Source organism: Silene latifolia, chromosome X (genome assembly GCF_048544455.1).
Source record: "Silene latifolia isolate original U9 population chromosome X, ASM4854445v1, whole genome shotgun sequence".
NCBI classification, from domain to species: Eukaryota; Viridiplantae; Streptophyta; class Magnoliopsida; order Caryophyllales; family Caryophyllaceae; genus Silene; species Silene latifolia.
In genome coordinates, this window is record NC_133537.1 from 319,528,960 (window position 1) to 319,547,876 (window position 18,917).

The window sequence follows — 18,917 nt, forward strand, 5'->3', positions numbered from 1 at the left end:
AATCAAAGCATCATCAATTTTCTTGAAGCTTTCCCCCTCAAAGTTTGCATAAGTTCCAAAAATTCTTCATTTCAAGTTCGAATTTTCTCACTAACCAATTGAGTAATGGCTACAAGAATCTTACCCAAGTTTCAAGAATTAGGAAAAGAGTTGGTGATTAATGATTACGGATTGGGTACCAGATGCAACATTCACCTTCACAGTGGCATAAATCTTCTTCTTCCATTTTTTTTTTTGAATCTTTGAACTTGAACCCTTTTTCTTTTGTTTGGAAAACGCTTGGTGACAATGAGCTTATCATGTTAGTTTTCTTCCAAGTCATCATTAAGGATTTCAATGATTTTCTCATTTGTAGCATGTGGTGAGGGCAATGGGTCAAGAGTATTATTAAACATACCATCGTCATTCAAATTACCAACATCTTCATAAATTTCATCTTCATTTTCATCCCAAATATTCTGGTCATTTTCCTCCATTAGAGTTGTGGTTTTCTTTCGTGTCACAGTGACACATGCTGTGGCATCAGCTTTGGGAGGAGAAATACCCTTGGGTTTCTTAGAGGAAATGGGTAATTCGACATATGAGCTTCCCAACATTTCATTTATGGCAGCGGATTTAATGGGAGAAGTCATTTGTTTCTTTGAATTTTCTCTTTTCTTTGGGTCATAAAAATCTTGAATGTTTTGAGGTCTCGGTCGTCTAAGGGTTTTGGAGGCATTTTTGAAGTGTTGATTCAGACGGTTTTAGGGACATGCGGGAGGTGGAGAGGTTTGATTTTTGAATGTGGGTTGAGTGGCTCAATACAACAACAATTCAAATGTAAGCATAATTATTCATATTTTTCGAACCATATTTTTGCATGAAGTAAACTAATTAACAATTAGGGTAATCACATGTATGTACTCATCTTTAGTCAATCATTAAGGAAAATAAAATAATATGAATCACATATCACCCAATAAACCAATTTCCAACCGAAGTTTTACGAATTGTTCTCTTTCAAACGGTTTTGTAAAAATGTCTGCTAATTGATTTTCCGTTCTACAAAAACTAAGACAATTATTCCTTTTTACAACTTGATCACGTAAACATCATGTCTTATGTCGATATGTTAAGTTTTAGAATGTTGTATTGGGTTCTTTGAGGTGTTAATTGCACTAGTGTTATCACAAAAGATAGAAGTTGCGTCGAAGATAATGCCATAGTTATGCAATTGTTGTCATACCCAAAGAATCTTTGTGCCACAGAGTACTGCACTGTTGTATTCATTTTTAGCCGTGTATAGTGCAACAACTTCTTGCTTCTTTAAGGCCCATGAAATGAGGCAAGGACCCAAGAAAGTGTCAATACTCAATGTGTTCTTCGTCTTCACCGTGCTACCCGCAAAAATCTACAAGATCAAGATCGTAATGAGATGGATATCAAATATATAGGTTTGTGTTCCAATCAAGTACCCAAAAATCCTTTTGATGGCTTTGAAATGTGATTCCATAGGACTTGATTGGAAGCGGGCACACAAGCATACACTAAATTGTATGTCGGGTCGACTAGCGGTTAAATAAAGTAATGAACCAATCATACCTTGATACATGATTTCACTAACACTCTTACCATTTTCTTCTTTGTTAGGATTGATGTTAGAAATCATTGGTGTAGCAAGAGGTTTAACATTAGTCAACCCAAACTTACTTAGCATTTCCTTCAAATACTTTTGTTGATGAATCATTGTACCTTTCTCACTTTGTTTGATTTGAAGACCAAGGAAAAATCCACGTTCTCTCATCATGGTCATCAAAATCAGAAGTTATTAAATCCAAAAAAAGTATCTAAAAAGGATGCCATTTGTTGCACCAAAAATAATGTCATTGACATATACTTGCACAAGCAACTGTTCCTCGCACTGTGACTTGATAAACAATATCTTATCAACCAAACCACGTAAACAACATTTTCCAACAGAAACTTTGAAAGCCTATCATATCAGGTCCTAGGAGCCTGTTTTAAATCATAAAATGCTTTATCAAGTTCTAAAACGTGGTTATGGAACTCATTGTTTATAAAGCCCGGTGGTTGTTTGACAAAAACTTCTTCTTCAAGATATCCATTTAGAAAAGTAGTTTTTACATTCATTTGAAAAAGTTTTTGTTGACATGAGATGCAAAAGCTATAAGCATACGTATGGCCTCAAGCCTAGCTACCGGTGCAAAGATTTTATCATAATCGAATCCCTCTTATTGGTTAAAACTTTGCACCACTAGTTTAGCTTTGTTCCTTACGATTTCGCTAAAATCATCAAGCTTATTGCGAAAAACCAATGTTGTACCAATTACAGTACATTGGCCTAGGGGTAAGATGTCATACCTCATTCCTTTCGAATTGATTTAATTCCTCTTTCATGGTTGTCACCCAGTATGCAACAATGAGTGCTACTGTGACATTGACAAGTTCAATTTGAGAGAGGAATGCATTGAAGGCACAAAAGTGTTGGAGCGAGGATCTGGTTTTTGTTCCAAAATTTAGATTACTGGTTAGATTTGAGAGAGAGTGAGCTTTGGTGTTTCCATTTTTGGAAAAAGTCGGTTTGAGGAATCGGTTTGTTCTTGTGTAACAGTCGAGGGGAGTGTTGCACGAGGATTGTTTGAACGAGGTGATTGTGGTTCGTTTATAATTTGATTTGGCTGTTCTTCACCATCCTTATTCCCCTAGATGAGCTAGCATCATCTTGTGTTGGAGGAAGATTAGTTCCCTCTGACTTTTGGACATCCTCCTCAGGCTAGCCTCTTCCACCACTTGATCCATATCTTAAGAAATCATCCCAATCTCGAAATCATCATCCTAATCTTCTTCAACCTGTTCATTAGACACAAAAAGGACTAGATTCGTCAAACATGAAATTAATGCTTTCTTCCATTTAAATGGTTCTTTTATTGTGTACTTTATAGGCCATGTTATGATCCGAATATCAAATAAAGACGACCTCGTCACTATGAACATCGAACTTATCCAAGTTGTCTTTCCCAATTCTTTGAACAAAAGTATTTGCAACCAAAACATCTTAAGAGGGAATATTGAGATTTCTTCTTTTCAACAAATTGTAGGGAGTTTTATTAAGAATTTACGTATCGTAACATGGTTATAAATTAAGCATAAAAGTGTTGATGGCTAAAAAATAACTTCTTTGGCAAATTACTACTTAGAAGCATGGCCCTAACCATATTCTCAAGATACGGTTCATACGTTTAACAAACTCATTTTGTTGAGGTGTTTTACGTTGAAAAAGTTATGGCTAATCACCATGTTTATCACAATGGGTTTCAAATGATGAATTCTCAAACTTCGTTCTATGGTCGGTTCTAAAAAAATCAAATTTATTTTAGACATTTTTCAACCAAATAAGAAATTCATCAAATGTTTCATCTTTTAAAGATCAAGTAAAGTAGCCAAACATATCAAAAAAAAATTCATCAACAAACATGCACAAGAACCGACTTCTACCTCTACTTTTAATATACATTGCTCCATACAAGTCTATACAAAAGAGCTTTAGAGGTTTAGAAGTACTAACAAAATTAGTTTTTGGATTTAAGGAGCATCTTACTTGTTTTACTCTAGCACAATCATCATACATCTCTTTGAAATTGAATTTTAATGTTAGGAATGTCATCAATAAGGTCAAGCTTTCTAAGGGTGTTCAATGTTGTAACATTTACAAGATCTAATTGTTTATGCCAAAGCCACGAGTCATTCTTTAAGACACACATACAAAACATGATTGGACCGGACAATGAACAAAAATTAGTCAAGTAAACATCATTAGCATGTTTTCCTTCAAGAACAAGTTCCCTTGTTTTTGCATCAAGAATTCTACATTCACTAACAAGAAATTCAACAACATTATCATGATCACACAAAAAAGAGACACTAAGAAGATTGTGCTTCAAACCTTTGACAAGCAACACTTTGTCGACACGTTGTGACGATGAATTACCAACTTTTCAATACCAACAACTTCACCTCTTTTGATATGATCAAATGTCAAGGTGCCACCTTTGTAGGCTTCTAGTGAGAGAGATTGGCTTTCACTTCCATCCACAATCAAAGTTGTTGGAGTAGTGTCCTCCAAAATAAGTGCGTTTACATAATAAATCTCGTAAAAGGAATATCAGGGATTTATTTATTTATTTGTCAGCTGGTCATCGTTAATCGGTAATGATTGGCTGACTAGAGTTTGACATTACTGTCGTGTGACGGCGGTGATCAGTTGATCCCTTTAGGTCACACCTATAGGATGACGCCCAAATAGAATAAATTAATTGTTTGTATGAGATACGAGATAATTAATTCCTTGTATTATTTGACTTTTAATTAGTCACGTAAATATATTATTTGATGACGGGTTACGAACTCGGGACAAGGAGATTTATTATTTAATTATGTGATATTTAAATAATAAATAATTAGAATTTATTAATTAATTGTTAATTAATTAATTTTATACGATATGTGTATATGTTTTGAGGTGGAATTAATTAGCTATTAAATTTTACAAGAGGTTGTAAAATTAGCTAAATGGGTAATATTGACACATTGTATGTTGATAAAATAGTCTTATGATTACTTAATACTCCCTCCGTATCAGACCAAAGGTAACACTTATTATAAATGGACGTACCACAACAAAGGTAACATTCCTTATTTGACCCACCACATTACCAAATTATCCTTATACCCATTTGATATTTACACAAAATGCCATTACATACCCCACCTACCAACCCACAATTAAACCCACAATTACATACTCCACCTATTTTTTCCCTCTTTACCCTTACTTTTTCCACTTTTTCTTAAATACTCCATTTTTCCCTACGTTACCTTTGGTGTGGTACGGAGGGAGTAGTTAAGTAGTCATTGGTTGTTAATTTGTATTATTTAATTGTTAAATAATCAAATTAATATTTAATTATGTCAGATAATTAAATATAAGACTTATAAGCATTTGTGGGGCAAATGTCGAAAATCGAAATGGACCCGGAGGGGGCCATTTGGACAAATTTTTTATACACTACTAATACACTCATTGTGAGTGGAAAAGGTAGGCATTTCCCACTATCTTTTATATGTGAATTGTTTACATTTGCATGGCTATAAATACCCAACTATTCACCCCATTTCATAAGAGAAAAAATTTGAAGAAAAACTTGGTCTTTGAGGCTATAAATTTCGGTTGCTTCTCCTCCATAAAAGACCATTTTTTTCCTTCTTATTTTATTCATCTTTTTCATCCAAAAACACATAGAAAATTAACTAATATCAAATATACAAAAAAAAACAAGGTTACTACTACATTTACCTAGTTAGTATTTTAGTAGTATTTTGGGTTACTCTTGGGTGCCACCTTAGGAGATTACCTACATTGGTAATTAAGGTGTTGGAGGATCATCCTTGTTGGATTAGCTCAAGAACAACATCTAGGAAGGAGTCCTTGAGTTGTGCCCAATTTTTGCCTTATAACAATGTAAGGAATTCTTGTCTTAAGATGGTTTTACACCATCTCTTTTTATGCATACATGTAGATTTAGACTAAATAAAATTAGTATGTAATTTTGATATTATAAGATGACTATTATTTAGTCTAAATAACTAACAAGTGGTATCAGAGCATTGTTAAATACATGCATGTTGTCTTAAGACGATTTTAGTAATTTATGAGATAAATTGATAAAATTGATATTATGTTACTAAAATTAGTTTTATCACATAATATGGTCTTGCATGTAAATAATCTGGTATTAGGATGATATGGGACAAAAATTTGATTTTTGTTAAATTTTTCCACTTTTTATAACTTAAAATGGCATAAAATTGAGTAAAAATGCATTAAAATTAATTCAGAGTTAATTAAAATTGATTGCATGTTAATTTTATGCATATTTATTTAGAAATAACCACATGCATGTTCTATTTATGAGAAAAATAGAAACTTTAAATTAATGTGATTAATTTAGGTCGTTTATTGATTTTTATTTGATAAAAATTGGTAAATAATAATGGTTATTTTGCAAATAAATATTGATTTATTTTTAGGGCTCGAAATTTTTGAATTTTTAGCTCTTGAAAATTGTTCCAAAATGTAAAAAATTTTATTTTAAGTTATTTCAATTTTTATGGTTTGATTTAGAATTAAATCGTAAAAATTGTCGCTTTACAGATTATATTGTGAAATCGCTTTAAATAAATTTTAAAACTAAAAAATTTCACTTGCATGGAATTTTTGGTGTAAGACCAGAATGTTCATGGCTTTGAAATTTATTTTTCTATAAATTTTTAAATTAAATGGAATTTTTGTATGATAATTGTGAATTATTATATCATTTTTGTCATAATTGTGTTTTTATTCCCATATAAATTCAAGATAGTTGTTGAGAATAATTATTTTGATATTAGACCAGATTAGTATTATGAGTGAGTCTTAAAATTGTTTTAAGAATTGATTATGAATTTTTATTGGTAAAAATTCCGTCAAAGCAAGCTCAAATGATCATTGTTGGTAAGTTAGACGATTTGGCATGTCATTTTCCATAATGCATTTTATTATTCATTTGGATGAATGTTTTTTTTCATTATAATAATGTAATTTTTCCTAATATGGCCATAGGTAGAAGTTGGTATTTCCCGTAATGTAAGGGAATATCGACTTGTTTTGTAATTAATTGCGATTTCGTATCGCCTAATTTGTAATTAATTAATAGTTTTTATTTTAGTTTTATTATAAATTGTATAATAGGGTATTGTTATGTAATTTAATTATAAGTAATTAGATGAAGCATCTAAAGACGGAGTTTTCATGAAGACGGTGTTTTCGGAAAGGCGTTCCGAAATCCTAAAGAAGGAGGCCAATTTATGAAGACTCAACTCTCAAGGGACCAAGGAGTTGGTTTCCGATATGTAATATTTTTAGTTAATTAGATTAACTAGGTGGCCATATTAAGACTTACTTGTTTACATTTTTGCATTCATGCCAAATCGTCACTACATGTTTTTTTTTTTGTTATCGATTTAATTGTCTAGCATTCACCAATTTTTTTTTTTTTTTTTTTTTTTTTTTGGTGAAATGTGAAATATATTAGAAATATATAGAGTTAAAGATTACAAGTTCACCAAGTACATCAAACCAAGAAAAAACATTGCCTACTAGCATACATACTCAAATCATACTAGTCCATGGCAACCACTTCATCTGTTGAAACTTAGTCCCCCATGTAATGTTTTTACCCCGCAGCTGAACATCAGTCTTCACCCTAGCAATAAGCACCTCAGGTTTAGGTACCAAAAGATCAATCCTGCAAAAGTTACGAGCTTGCCAGATATGATATATCATTGCAAGTATAGCAGCAAAGACAATGTGTTTCTTCATCAATGATCTGCATCTCCACTGTAAACTCCAACCAATAATATCATCAGCAGGCATGTTAACATCTAGCCAGCATTTCAGCAAACTCCAGCATCTGGCACTAAAAACACATTCATAAAGTACATGTTGATGTGTTTCAGGATGAGCCATACACAAATCACAGAGGCCATCAGTGATGATCCCAAACTGCATCAACCTATCCTTTGTCAATAATCTCTGTTGGACTGCAAGCCACCCAATGAACGAGTGCTTAGGGAGGTTGAGTTTGTTCCAGATCAGAGGGCACCAGCTCACTTTATCCTTGGGGCCTTGCAACCAGTGGTACCCATGAGCTACAGAGTAACCATGGTGCTCAGTCCACTCCCCAGCATAAAACCCATCCTTCAAAATCTCCTTAGTTTTGCAGATCATTCTCCAAGACCAACTAGACTGAACAGGGGGAATATAAGAGAGCCATTCTTGCCCCTTAATATAAATATGGTTAACCCACTTAATCCACATATGATCAGCCTTGGAAACCAACCACCAAACAAACTTGCCCATCATAGCCATATTCCACTTCCTGCAATGAACAATTCCTAGACCTCCATACTTCTTATCACAACATATTTTTTCCCAGGCAACATTAGGAATTTTATGGAATTGTTCAGAACCACCCCACAAGTAATTCCTGCATATCCTCTCTATTCTATCAAGAACAGTCACTGGAATAAGAAATATGCGTGCCCAAAAAGAATGCAGTTGTGTCAACACAGCTTGGACAAGGACCAATCTCCCAGCATAACTTAATTTCCTAGCCCCCCATCCTCTGATTCTCAGCACCACTTTCTCTACAAGTCTAGAGCAATCTCCTATGGCCATCCTCTTATGAGATATAGGTATCCCTAGGTACCTGAAAGGAAGGGACCCCTCTCTGAACCCAGAAATGCTCGAATGTAATGAACCTCCTCGGCTCTCACCCCATTAAAATAAATGTCGATTTCTCACAGTTCATCACCAATCCAGAAGCCTTTGAGAATGTAGCAAAAGCTCTCAACAAAGATACAGTTATTGAACCTCTATCCCCCTACAGAACATTAATAAGTCATCTGCGAAGCACAAATGAGTCAAACTGAGAGGCCTACATAGGGGATGAAAACTAAACTCCATGGTAGAAGTAACCTCAGCAAGAATTCTGCTTAAGTATTCCATACAAAGAGTAAATAGCAAAGGGGACATAGGATCCCCCTGTCTAATGCCTCTTTTGCCTTGAAAGTACCCAAAGCTATTACCATTAAGTGATAAGGTAAACCAAGGAGTGGAAATGCATTCCATAACCCAAAGAATGAATCTCCTAGGAAATTTCAGAGCCTTCATCATTTGCTTAACAAACTCCCACTCAATGGAGTCATAGGCTTTCTTCAAATCAATTTTCATAAGACACCTAGGAGAGCAAGACTTCCTCTTATATAATCTCACCAAGTCTTGACAAATAAGAATGTTATCCACTATATCTCTCCCTTTTATAAAAGCACTTTGATTCTCACTAACAATACTAGGCAACACTCTAGCCAATCTATTGCAAATGACTTTAGAAATGACCTTATAAATTACATTGCAGCATGCAATGGGTCTGAAATCAGCTACACTCTCAGGTCTGACCTTCTTGGGAATCAAGGTGAGAGTAGTGGCATTGACTTGTTTCAGCATCTTGCCAGAGTTAAAAAATTCTTGTACTGCCTCAATTAAGTCATTTCCCACCACCTCATACGCATCTTTAAAAAACTGGGATGTAAACCCATCAGGCCCAGGTGCCTTATTACGCGTGAAAATTTGTTGGACTCAACGGGATAAATATGGGTTGAATCGGTCCACCGTGCCCATATTTATTCTGGGGCTAAAAGATAGATTTTAAGAAAATCCGTCAAGTTCTAGTAGTAGAATCAGTCAAAGTTGTTGACTCACCAAATTTATATAAATATGGGTTGAATCGGTCCACCGTCTCCGTGTTTATATAAAATTGGATCTTGGAATCATTTATATAATTCAGTGGGAGATCATTATATAAATGCGAACTTGTTAAATAGTTTCACAAGTTAAATATTTCTAGACGATAAATGTTAATCTTTCCTTTATTTCCTTTGTAGTAATCACGATGACTTCTACTAGTGAAACCGTCACCATAGCTAGAGATTCATGGCTACGTTCTTTCATGGACAAATATGTTTTAAAAGCCGACGGTAGTAATTTTAAAGATTGGGAGGAACAACTTCGATTAGCTGCCGCATGTGATGGCAAATTACGCTACCTTATCGATCCCTCTCCCCCTTCGCCTGGTACTAGGGCCACTGCCGATGTAAGGGAGGCTTTTTCAAATTATCAAAAGGAATCCGCTGCAATAAAAAATGTTTTGATTTTTTCAATGGATCCTGCTTTACAAAGGCAATGTGTCAAGTTTCGCGATGCACATGAAGTATTCTCGAGGCTTTCTACTATGTTTTCTCAAGCCCCGAGGATAATTCAGTATGACACCGCAGTTCGTTTCTTGGAAGCTAACCTCAAAGATGGTCAACCTGTAAGTTCACACGTACTTAAAATGATTGAGTACGTGGAAACTTTAGAGGGGTTGGGATGTAAGATCCCCGACGAACTAGTGGTGGACCGAGTGCTCTACTCTCTCTCGCACGTCAAGGGATTTACCCAATTTAGGGTAAAATACAATATGACGAACATGAAAAAGAGTTTACATGAGCTCCATTCTCTGCTTGTACAAGCAGAGAAGGACATGGGATTGAGTGGGAGCACGAGGAAAGATGTGCTTGCAATTAACGTGAAGGGGAAGAAGCAGTTTAAGAAGAACGCAGGTAAGAAGCCCGTTCAGGTGGAGGGCAAAGGTAAAGCAATTGCGAATTGCTCTACCAAGCCTAAACCTATAAAGGGTAATCCTCTTAAAGATACTTGTAATTATTGTAATAACAAGGGACATTGGAGACGTAATTGTACAAAGTACCAGGATGACATAAAAGCTGGCATTGTGAAGCCGACATGTAATTTCTCAACCGAATATTTTATGATAGACATAAATTATGCTTCAAATACAACTTTGGTATTAGATACTGGTTGTGGTTCTCACTTGTGTAATCATTTGCAGGGCCTAAAAAGCATAAGAAAGCTAAACAAGGGTGATGTCGATCTCCGAATGGGAAACGGGTCTAAAGTAGCTGTCGTCTCAGTAGGAACTTATGTACTTAGTTTAGCTTCAGGAATGCAGTTGCATCTTAATAATTGTTATTTTGTACCAACGCTATCTAGAAATATAATATCCGTATCCGTGTTAGACACTGAAGGGTTTTTTTTTGTAATTAAAGACAAGTGTTGTACTTTTTCCCTTAATGAGATTGTATATAGCCAAGCTATTTCGATCAATGGAATTTATATTCTAGATACTTGCAACGATGTTTATCATTTAGATGGTAAAAGACTCAAAACAGGTGATCCCGATCAATCTTATTTATGGCATTGTCGATTAGGACACATCAACGAGAAGCGCATTAAAAGACTAGTGTCGACTGGTGTAATTAAACCTTTTGATTTCGAATCATTTGGTACATGCGAATCTTGTCTACTTGGCAAGATGACTCGTTCACCTTTTCTAGGAAAGGGATCTCGAGCTAGTGAGTTGTTGGGTTTAATACATACCGATGTATGCGGTCCAATGACAGACACTGCTAGAGGTAATTATGACTATTTCATTACTTTTACCGATGACATGAGTAGATATGGGTATATCTACTTAATGAGGTATAAAAGTGAAGCTTTTGATAAGTTCAAAGAGTTTCAGAATGAAGTAGAAAACCAATTAAATAAGAAGATTAAAGCATTACGATCAGATCGTGGTGGGGAATATTTAAGCAATGACTTTAAAGATCACCTTAAAAGCGCAGATTGTATCTCGATTAACTCCTCTGGCACACCACAATTAAATGGTGTGGTTTGAAAGGAGGAATCGAACTTTATTAGATATGGTTCGATCGATGATGAGTCAAACAGAGTTACCTAAGTCATTCTGGGGTTTTGCCATTTTATCTGCTGTACAATCACTTAATAAAAGTCCCACTAAAGCAACTGACAAAACTCCATATGAGATATGGAAAAGGAAAAGTCCCGAATCTGCGATACATAAAAGTACGGGGTTGTGATGCTTATGTCAAGAGCAAGTCTGACGATAAGCTTGCACCTCGTTCTGAAAAATGTATTTTTGTAGGCTACCCTAAGGAACTTGTGGATATTACTTCTACAATAGTAGCGAGAATAAAGTGTTTGTTACTCGTGAAGCTGTCTTTCTAGAAAAAGAGTTTATTTCTAGAAGACAGAGTGGGAGAAAATTTAAACTTGATGAAGTTCAAGAGCCACAAACTGATGTGACAGTGCAGGAAGATGTTCCTTCTACGTCAGAATCGGTTATTATTCCTGTTGAACCTAGGAGGTCAGAAAGGGTTAGTCGCCAGCCTGATAGATACGTTGGTATTATCGAGGAAGATGGTGACTATGAGGTTTTACTTTTAGAAAGTGATGAACCAAAGACCTATAACGCAGCTATTACGAGTTCTGACTCTAAGCTATGGCTCGAAGCCATACAATCCGAAATGGATTCCATGTACGATAATCAGGTATGGGACCTGGTTGACTTACAAAAAGATGTTCGACCTCTTCAGTGTAAGTGGATATTCAAGATTAAAATCGGCATGGATGGACATAAAGATGTCTACAAAGCTAGATTGGTTGCAAAAGGTTTCACTCAGGTTCATGGTTTACACTATGATGAAACTTTTGCACCAATTGCTATGCTTAGATCTGTTCGGATAATGTTAGCGATTGCTGCATTTCATGATTATGAGATATGGCAAATGGATGTCAAAACTGCTTTCCTGAACGGGTTTCTGGAAGAGGAAGTGTTCATGACACAACCTGAGGGTTTTGTGGATCCTAAAAATCCTAACAAAGTATGCAAACTTAAGAGATCCATTTATGGTCTTAAGCAAGCGTCAAGGAGTTGGAATCATCGTTTTGATCATGTTATTAAATAGAATGGTTTTTCTCGAAGTGTTGAGGAACCATGTTTATACATGAAGTTTAGTGGGAGTAAAGTTATTTTCTTACTTCTTTATGTGGACGACATATTACTCATTGGGAATGACGTAGATATGCTTGCTTCTGTCAAGAAGTGGTTAGGAAATCACTTCCAAATGAAAGATTTGGGAGAAGCTCAACGCATCTTGGGTATCCGGATCTATAGGGATAGATCCAAAAGGATATTAGCATTGAGTCAAGAAGCCTATATCGATAAGATTCTTGACCGATTCAATATGAAACTCGAAGAGAGGTTTTCTACCTATGGGCAGTGGGATCACTTTGAGTAAGTCACATTGTCCTACTGAGCCTAAGGATATTGAACGCAAGAAATCGATCCCCTATGCTTCCGCTGTTGGATCGATCATGTATGCTATGATGTGTTCTCGTCCTGACGTCTCGTATGCTTTGAGTATGACGAGTCGTTTTCAGAAAACTCCAGGTGAGAATCACTGGATAGCCGTCAAGAATATTCTATAGTACTTGAGAAGGACTAAAGATTCATTCTTAGTGTTTGGAGGAGAATCTGAATTACGTATAAGAGGTTATACGGATGCCAGTTTCCATACCAATAGGGATGATTTGAAATCCCAGGCTGGTTTTGTCTTTTTGTTGAACGGAGGGCCGGTTTGCTGGAGAAGTTTCAAGGAGTCTCAGGATCCGATTCTACAATGGAAGCGAGTACATTGCACCTACGAAGCCGCAAAGGAAGCTGTTTCGATTAGGCAATTTTTAGAGGGACTGAAGGTAGTTCCTACCGCCGAGGATCCTATCACTTTGTATTGTGATAACAGTGGGGCAATTTTTCAAGCAAAAGAGCCCAAGTCTAGTAACAAATCTAGACATGTACTTAGGAAATTTCATGTAATTAGAGATTTAATCGAAAGGAAAGAAATTACAGTTTGTAAGGTTGGGACAGCTGACAACATCGCTGATCCTTTAACCAAACCTTTGTCTCAAGCTAAACATGATAGTCATGTAGTTTCGATGGGGTTGAGACGAATGCCAGAACTGTTGTAAATTATATGATATGTAATAATCAAAAATATTGTATTTATTATTTCATATATGATAAGTTGCATTTATCGTTATATTCAGTTTTATGTCTGAATTTATATACTTTGTTTCTCCAAATAGGTTGTAAAGACAATGTCGAACCCTATTAAGTGAACTGGATTAACATTGTATTTTGTCCCTAGTTACTTAATGAGGTGACGTCTTGGAGTGACTAGATTGTAAGGCGATAGATGACAGGTTCGACTGTCATATGGTCATAGTGATGGCTGGTCGATTACATAGGCAGATTGTGAGACAATTTGTCGGACAGTGACCGTTTATAGAGTCCTTTTGTTGCTAGGTCGTGGCGAGGATTTCTATTTATTCCTTCGAGTCAATTCTTTAGACTGGTGACTATTTGTCTGAGTTGGTACGGTTTTCCGGTGGCTTTGGTTTTTGTTCTAGGTCGCACCGTAAAAGGAGGCCGATGAGCATTTACTGGGTCATTGTGATCTGTATTGAATGAAGAAAATAGGTCAACGGGATTGTCCTTTTAAGTCATATTTTATCTCAAGGCACGTGATCATATCATAAAGTAGTTTCCTCGATCAGGAGAATGACTGTGAATGCGTGGCCACGCTCGGATGCGATCTATAGTAGATTATCCGGTCAGACAGTCATTCTCCTGATCGAGGAAACTACTTTATGATATGATCACGTGCAAGAACGACCTGAAAGACATCTTGCATTGAGTGGGAGATATTATTGGACAAGAGAATTGGTAACGCACACTTGTGTAGGACAAGTGGGAGATTGTTGGAGTAGTGTCCTCCACAATAAGTGCGTTTACATAATAAATCTCGTAAAAGGAATATCAGGGATTTATTTATTTGTCAGCTGGTCATCGTTAAGTAGTCATTGGTTGTTAATTTGTATTATTTAATTAGCTATTAAATTTTACAAGAGGTTGTAAAATTAGCTAAATGGGTAATATTGACACATTGTATGTTGATAAAATAGTCTTATGATTACTTAATAGTTAAGTAGTCATTGGTTGTTAATTTGTATTATTTAATTATTAAATAATCAAATTAATATTTAATTATGTCAGATAATTAAATATAAGACTTATAAGCATTTGTGGGGCAAATGTCGAAAATCGAAATGGACCCGGAGGGGACCATTTGGACAAATTTTTTATACACTACTAATACACTCATTGTGAGTGGAAAAGGTAGGCATTTCCCACTATCTTTTGTATGTGAATTGTTTACATTTGCATGGCTATAAATACCCAACTATTCACCCCATTTCATAAGAGAAAAAATTTGAAGAAAAACTTGGTCTTTGAGGCTATAAATTTCGGTTGCTTCTCCTCCATAAAAGACCATTTTTTTCCTTCTTATATTATTCATCTTTTTCATCCAAAAACACATATAAAATTAACTAATATCAAATATACAAAAAAACAAGGTTACTACTACATTTACCTAGTTAGTATTTTAGTAGTATTTTGGGTTACTCTTGGGTGCCACCTTAGGAGATTACCTACATTGGTAATTAAGGTGTTGGAGGATCATCCTTGTTGGATTAGCTCAAGAACAACATCTAGGAAGGAGTCCTTGAGTTGTGCCCAATTTTTGCCTTATAACAATGTAAGGAATTCTTGTCTTAAGATGGTTTTACACCATCTCTTTTTATGCATGCATGTAGATTTAGACTAAACAAAATTAGTATGTAATTTTGATATCATAAGATGACTATTATTTAGTCTAAATAACTAACAAAAGTACCAATTGTTGCTGCCTCTCACTAATGCCTTTAACAAATCAAACATTTAGTTTAGGAACCCAAATTAATTTGGGTCCCTTCTTGTGAATCATGTCCTTTACCAAGTCTTTTCGGATCCATACTTGCTTGACAACCTTAATGTTTCTTTCAATGCCATTTATTCTTTTTGTACAACCATTAAATACATGACCAGTCTTGCCACAATAATTGCAAATAACATATTCAGAAAGTCTAACATGTTTTCTTCTTTGGAAATATGTTTTGCTTGGTTCTTGGTTTCGAATGCAACAGTGCACATTACTGTTGCATTTGAAACCGAGTCCAACATTCTTTTCACTTTGTTGCGACTGACTTGTAAAAGACTTTAGAACAGTTTGAATTCCTTCCTTTTCTTTGTAAAACTCCTTTGCATCATTTAACTCTTTGTTTAAAATCTCAATTTTGGCAAAATAGTCAAGATTTAATGTTTGCACATTTTCAAAGGCACTCTTAGCATGACTTGTTTCATTGTGTAGCATTTCTGCTAATTTTTCAAGTTCCTTAAGACGACTTTTACAAAAGGTAAGGTTAATTAAAAGTGATTCCCGTTCTTGTGTTAACATAGAAACATGTTTGTTTAGAGACTCGTTTTCCTTTTCAACATCATATGTCACAGTGGGTGTCTTTGTGACATTCAGCAGTTTGACCTCATTTACAAGAATCTGATTTTGCCTTTTCAATTTCCTTACTTCTTTCTCAAGACATGGTGAAATGTTATTTTGTTCACGCTCATTCAGACACTCTGTTAGACCAACATTTTCCTCGGCTATGTTTTCAATTTCAATTTGCATAGCTTCAAGTTTATTGTTTTGAACACGACATTTATCAATGAATTTATCTAAGAGTAAACATACTTTATTTTTGGAGAAGGATCGAACCTTTGTCTTGAGATGATTTACCTCATCTTCGGAGTTAGAATCAGAATCATCGGGATGAGCCATAAGACATTTGAATGTTTCTCTTTTTGAAGACCTAAGGGCATCATTATTAAGACGAGTAGTAAGACACAACTTGGCATCCAATTCTTCCTCAAGGATCTCGTCCTCATCGGAATCGGACATTCCCCAAACAGCGCACATTACTTTATTCTTATTTTCCTTCTTAGCCAAGTCACATTTTTCTTTAGATTAGATGTTACCCCACTTTGGACATTCATTCATTTGGTGACCTTTTTCGTCACATTTAATGCACCAACAATGGAAGTAGATTTCTTCTTTGAAAAATGTTTCTTACTAGAATTGTTGTTAAACTTCTTAGGATTATGACCATTAACAATATCCACAATATTTCTAATGAACATTGCAAACTCATTGTCTCCATCATCTTCCTCATTAATTGAGGTTGATTTGAATGCAAGCCCTCTTACTTTAGAGCTTTCACCAAAACGTTTCATGAAAGTTAACTCATGAGCCATAAGTGAGCCCATTAGTTCATTGAGGGTTAAAGTGGATAAGTCTTTAGCCTCCTCAATAGCCGTAACCTTAGGTTGCCATGTTTCTGTTAAACTTCGAAGGATTTTACGGACTATATCCTCCGATTCAAAATTTCTACCAAGACTCTTAAGGTGATTAACAATACTAGAAAAGTGAGAGGAAAGACTATTAATTGACTCGTCTTTCATCATATTGAACATCTCATATTGTGTCATGAGAAGGTCAATACGATGCTTTTTCACTTGAGACGTCCCCTCATAAGCAAGGCTTAAGGTGTCCCAAATTTCTTTGGCCGAGGTACATCCGGAAATCCGGTTTACTTCTTGCTCACCAATTCCATATTGAAGAATGGACATGGCTTTTGAGTTTTTCTCGACCTTTCAATAATCAGCCTCGACATACTTATCCTCACTTTTTGGAGCATTAGTACCATTATCACTAGTAACCGTGATAGCAAGGGGCCCTTTTTGGATTATCAACCAACACTCATAATCCGTACTCTTAACATAGTGTTCCATGCGATTTTTCCACCATGAATAGTTATCCCCAATGAAGATAGGATGCTTAGTATGTTTCCCGTCCATGACTATAGGATCAACTCTTTGGTAATTAACCAATATCAAGAGCACAAGGCTTTGATACCAATTGAAAAGTCAAGGACGAGAACACCTAAGAGGGGGAGGGGGTGAATTAGGTGTCCAATTAAAATTTTTAAGCTTGAATTAAGCTTCTTTGAAATCTAGGACAATAGACTAAAATAATATGGACAATACTTTAAATGATAGAGGTGTTTATACTTAGAACTATTTGAGTTAGAAGTATATACACACGAATTCAGCTCAGTATATGTCACAGTAAAGTCGACTGTTGCACAGACCAGAAAAGTATGAATGAAAGAGTATTTTTTTTCTTCAACTTAACAATGAAGATATTAAGTGAATACTTTTTAAGTTGAATACTCTTAGCAATGAAAATCTTAAGTGAATCCCTTTTAAGTTGAAAACTTGAGATACTTAATCGTTTTAAGTTCACAAGATTGAATCAATCAACAGGTTTGAGAGACAGTATTGAACACTGTGACACAACCAGATTACGAGATAAACAATATATAAATAAGGAGAACAAACGTAAAAGTAAATGAACAAACAAGACGATGTTTAAAAAATTGGTTAAGCCTCTACTCCGAGGCCTACGTCCAACCGTTATTTTATTACTTGTTTAGAAATTTACTCAAACAACTAAACCCCTTACAATGAAAATAACTCGCCAATCTACTCTGGTTGCATTTGCTTGAAGCTACTCCGCTTCAAGACTTTCACTCGCTCAAAGCTACTCTGCTTCAAGACTTAAGTTCTATCTCACAGGTTTACAGAGTCTTTGAATCTCAATCGTTCACTTAATGAACATGGAGATCACAATTAAGAGCTAAACACGAGAATCATGGAACAAGCTCATATACCACGGTGGAGCGAACTGATGTTTTGCAAAGTGTTTGAAGACTTTTAAAATAGAAAACAATTTTGCAAATAAGTTGAAGAACAAGAGCTGATGTTTTACAAAGTGTTTTAACAATTAATGCTCATAAAAGTCTTAGGTAATAAATGATGCAAAAGCACCCTATTTATAGTGGATTTGATCATCTAAGTAGTACAATTTTAGATTAATTAAATCCAATATTAAATAGATAGCTTTGGTAAGTGTTAGGCTATAGGCTTGGAGCACAAGTCATTGATCAAAATAGAAAACTCTTCCCAAAACACTCAACATGTGACATTTTACCAAAAAGGCAAAAAACATTTCTAGCTTTAAACTTTGACAAGTTCAACTTACCATTTTAGTAAAAGGTAAATGCACAAATCTAGAGGATTAATCAATGTGAATTTATGACTTAAAATTTCAGATTTAAAACTTCAACACATTTGACAAGTGACAACTTACCACAAATGGAAGAGTGCTTTAGTACTTGACTAAATCAACTTTCCATTTATGTAAAAGTAGATGCACAACTTTAAAGGAGTCACATGTGAGTTTTGCAAATTGATTTTTTCAGATTTGTTTTCAAACTGGGATAATTCAAATGTAAAATCTTTGAGAATATGAAATTTGTAAAGATTTTGACACTTAAACATTTCGAA

The 18,917-nt window shown here is 35.1% G+C and overlaps 1 protein-coding gene across 1 annotated transcript; it reads right to left on the reverse strand.

Annotated features, from left to right (window-relative positions):
* Positions 1 to 7,207: 7,207 nt before the first annotated feature.
* Positions 7,208 to 8,275, reverse strand: LOC141620649 (uncharacterized). Its single transcript, XM_074437465.1, has one exon. It carries the CDS (start codon positions 8,273 to 8,275, stop codon positions 7,208 to 7,210), a length of 1,068 nt encoding a protein of 355 aa, XP_074293566.1.
* Between the last annotated feature and the right edge of the window lie 10,642 nt (positions 8,276 to 18,917).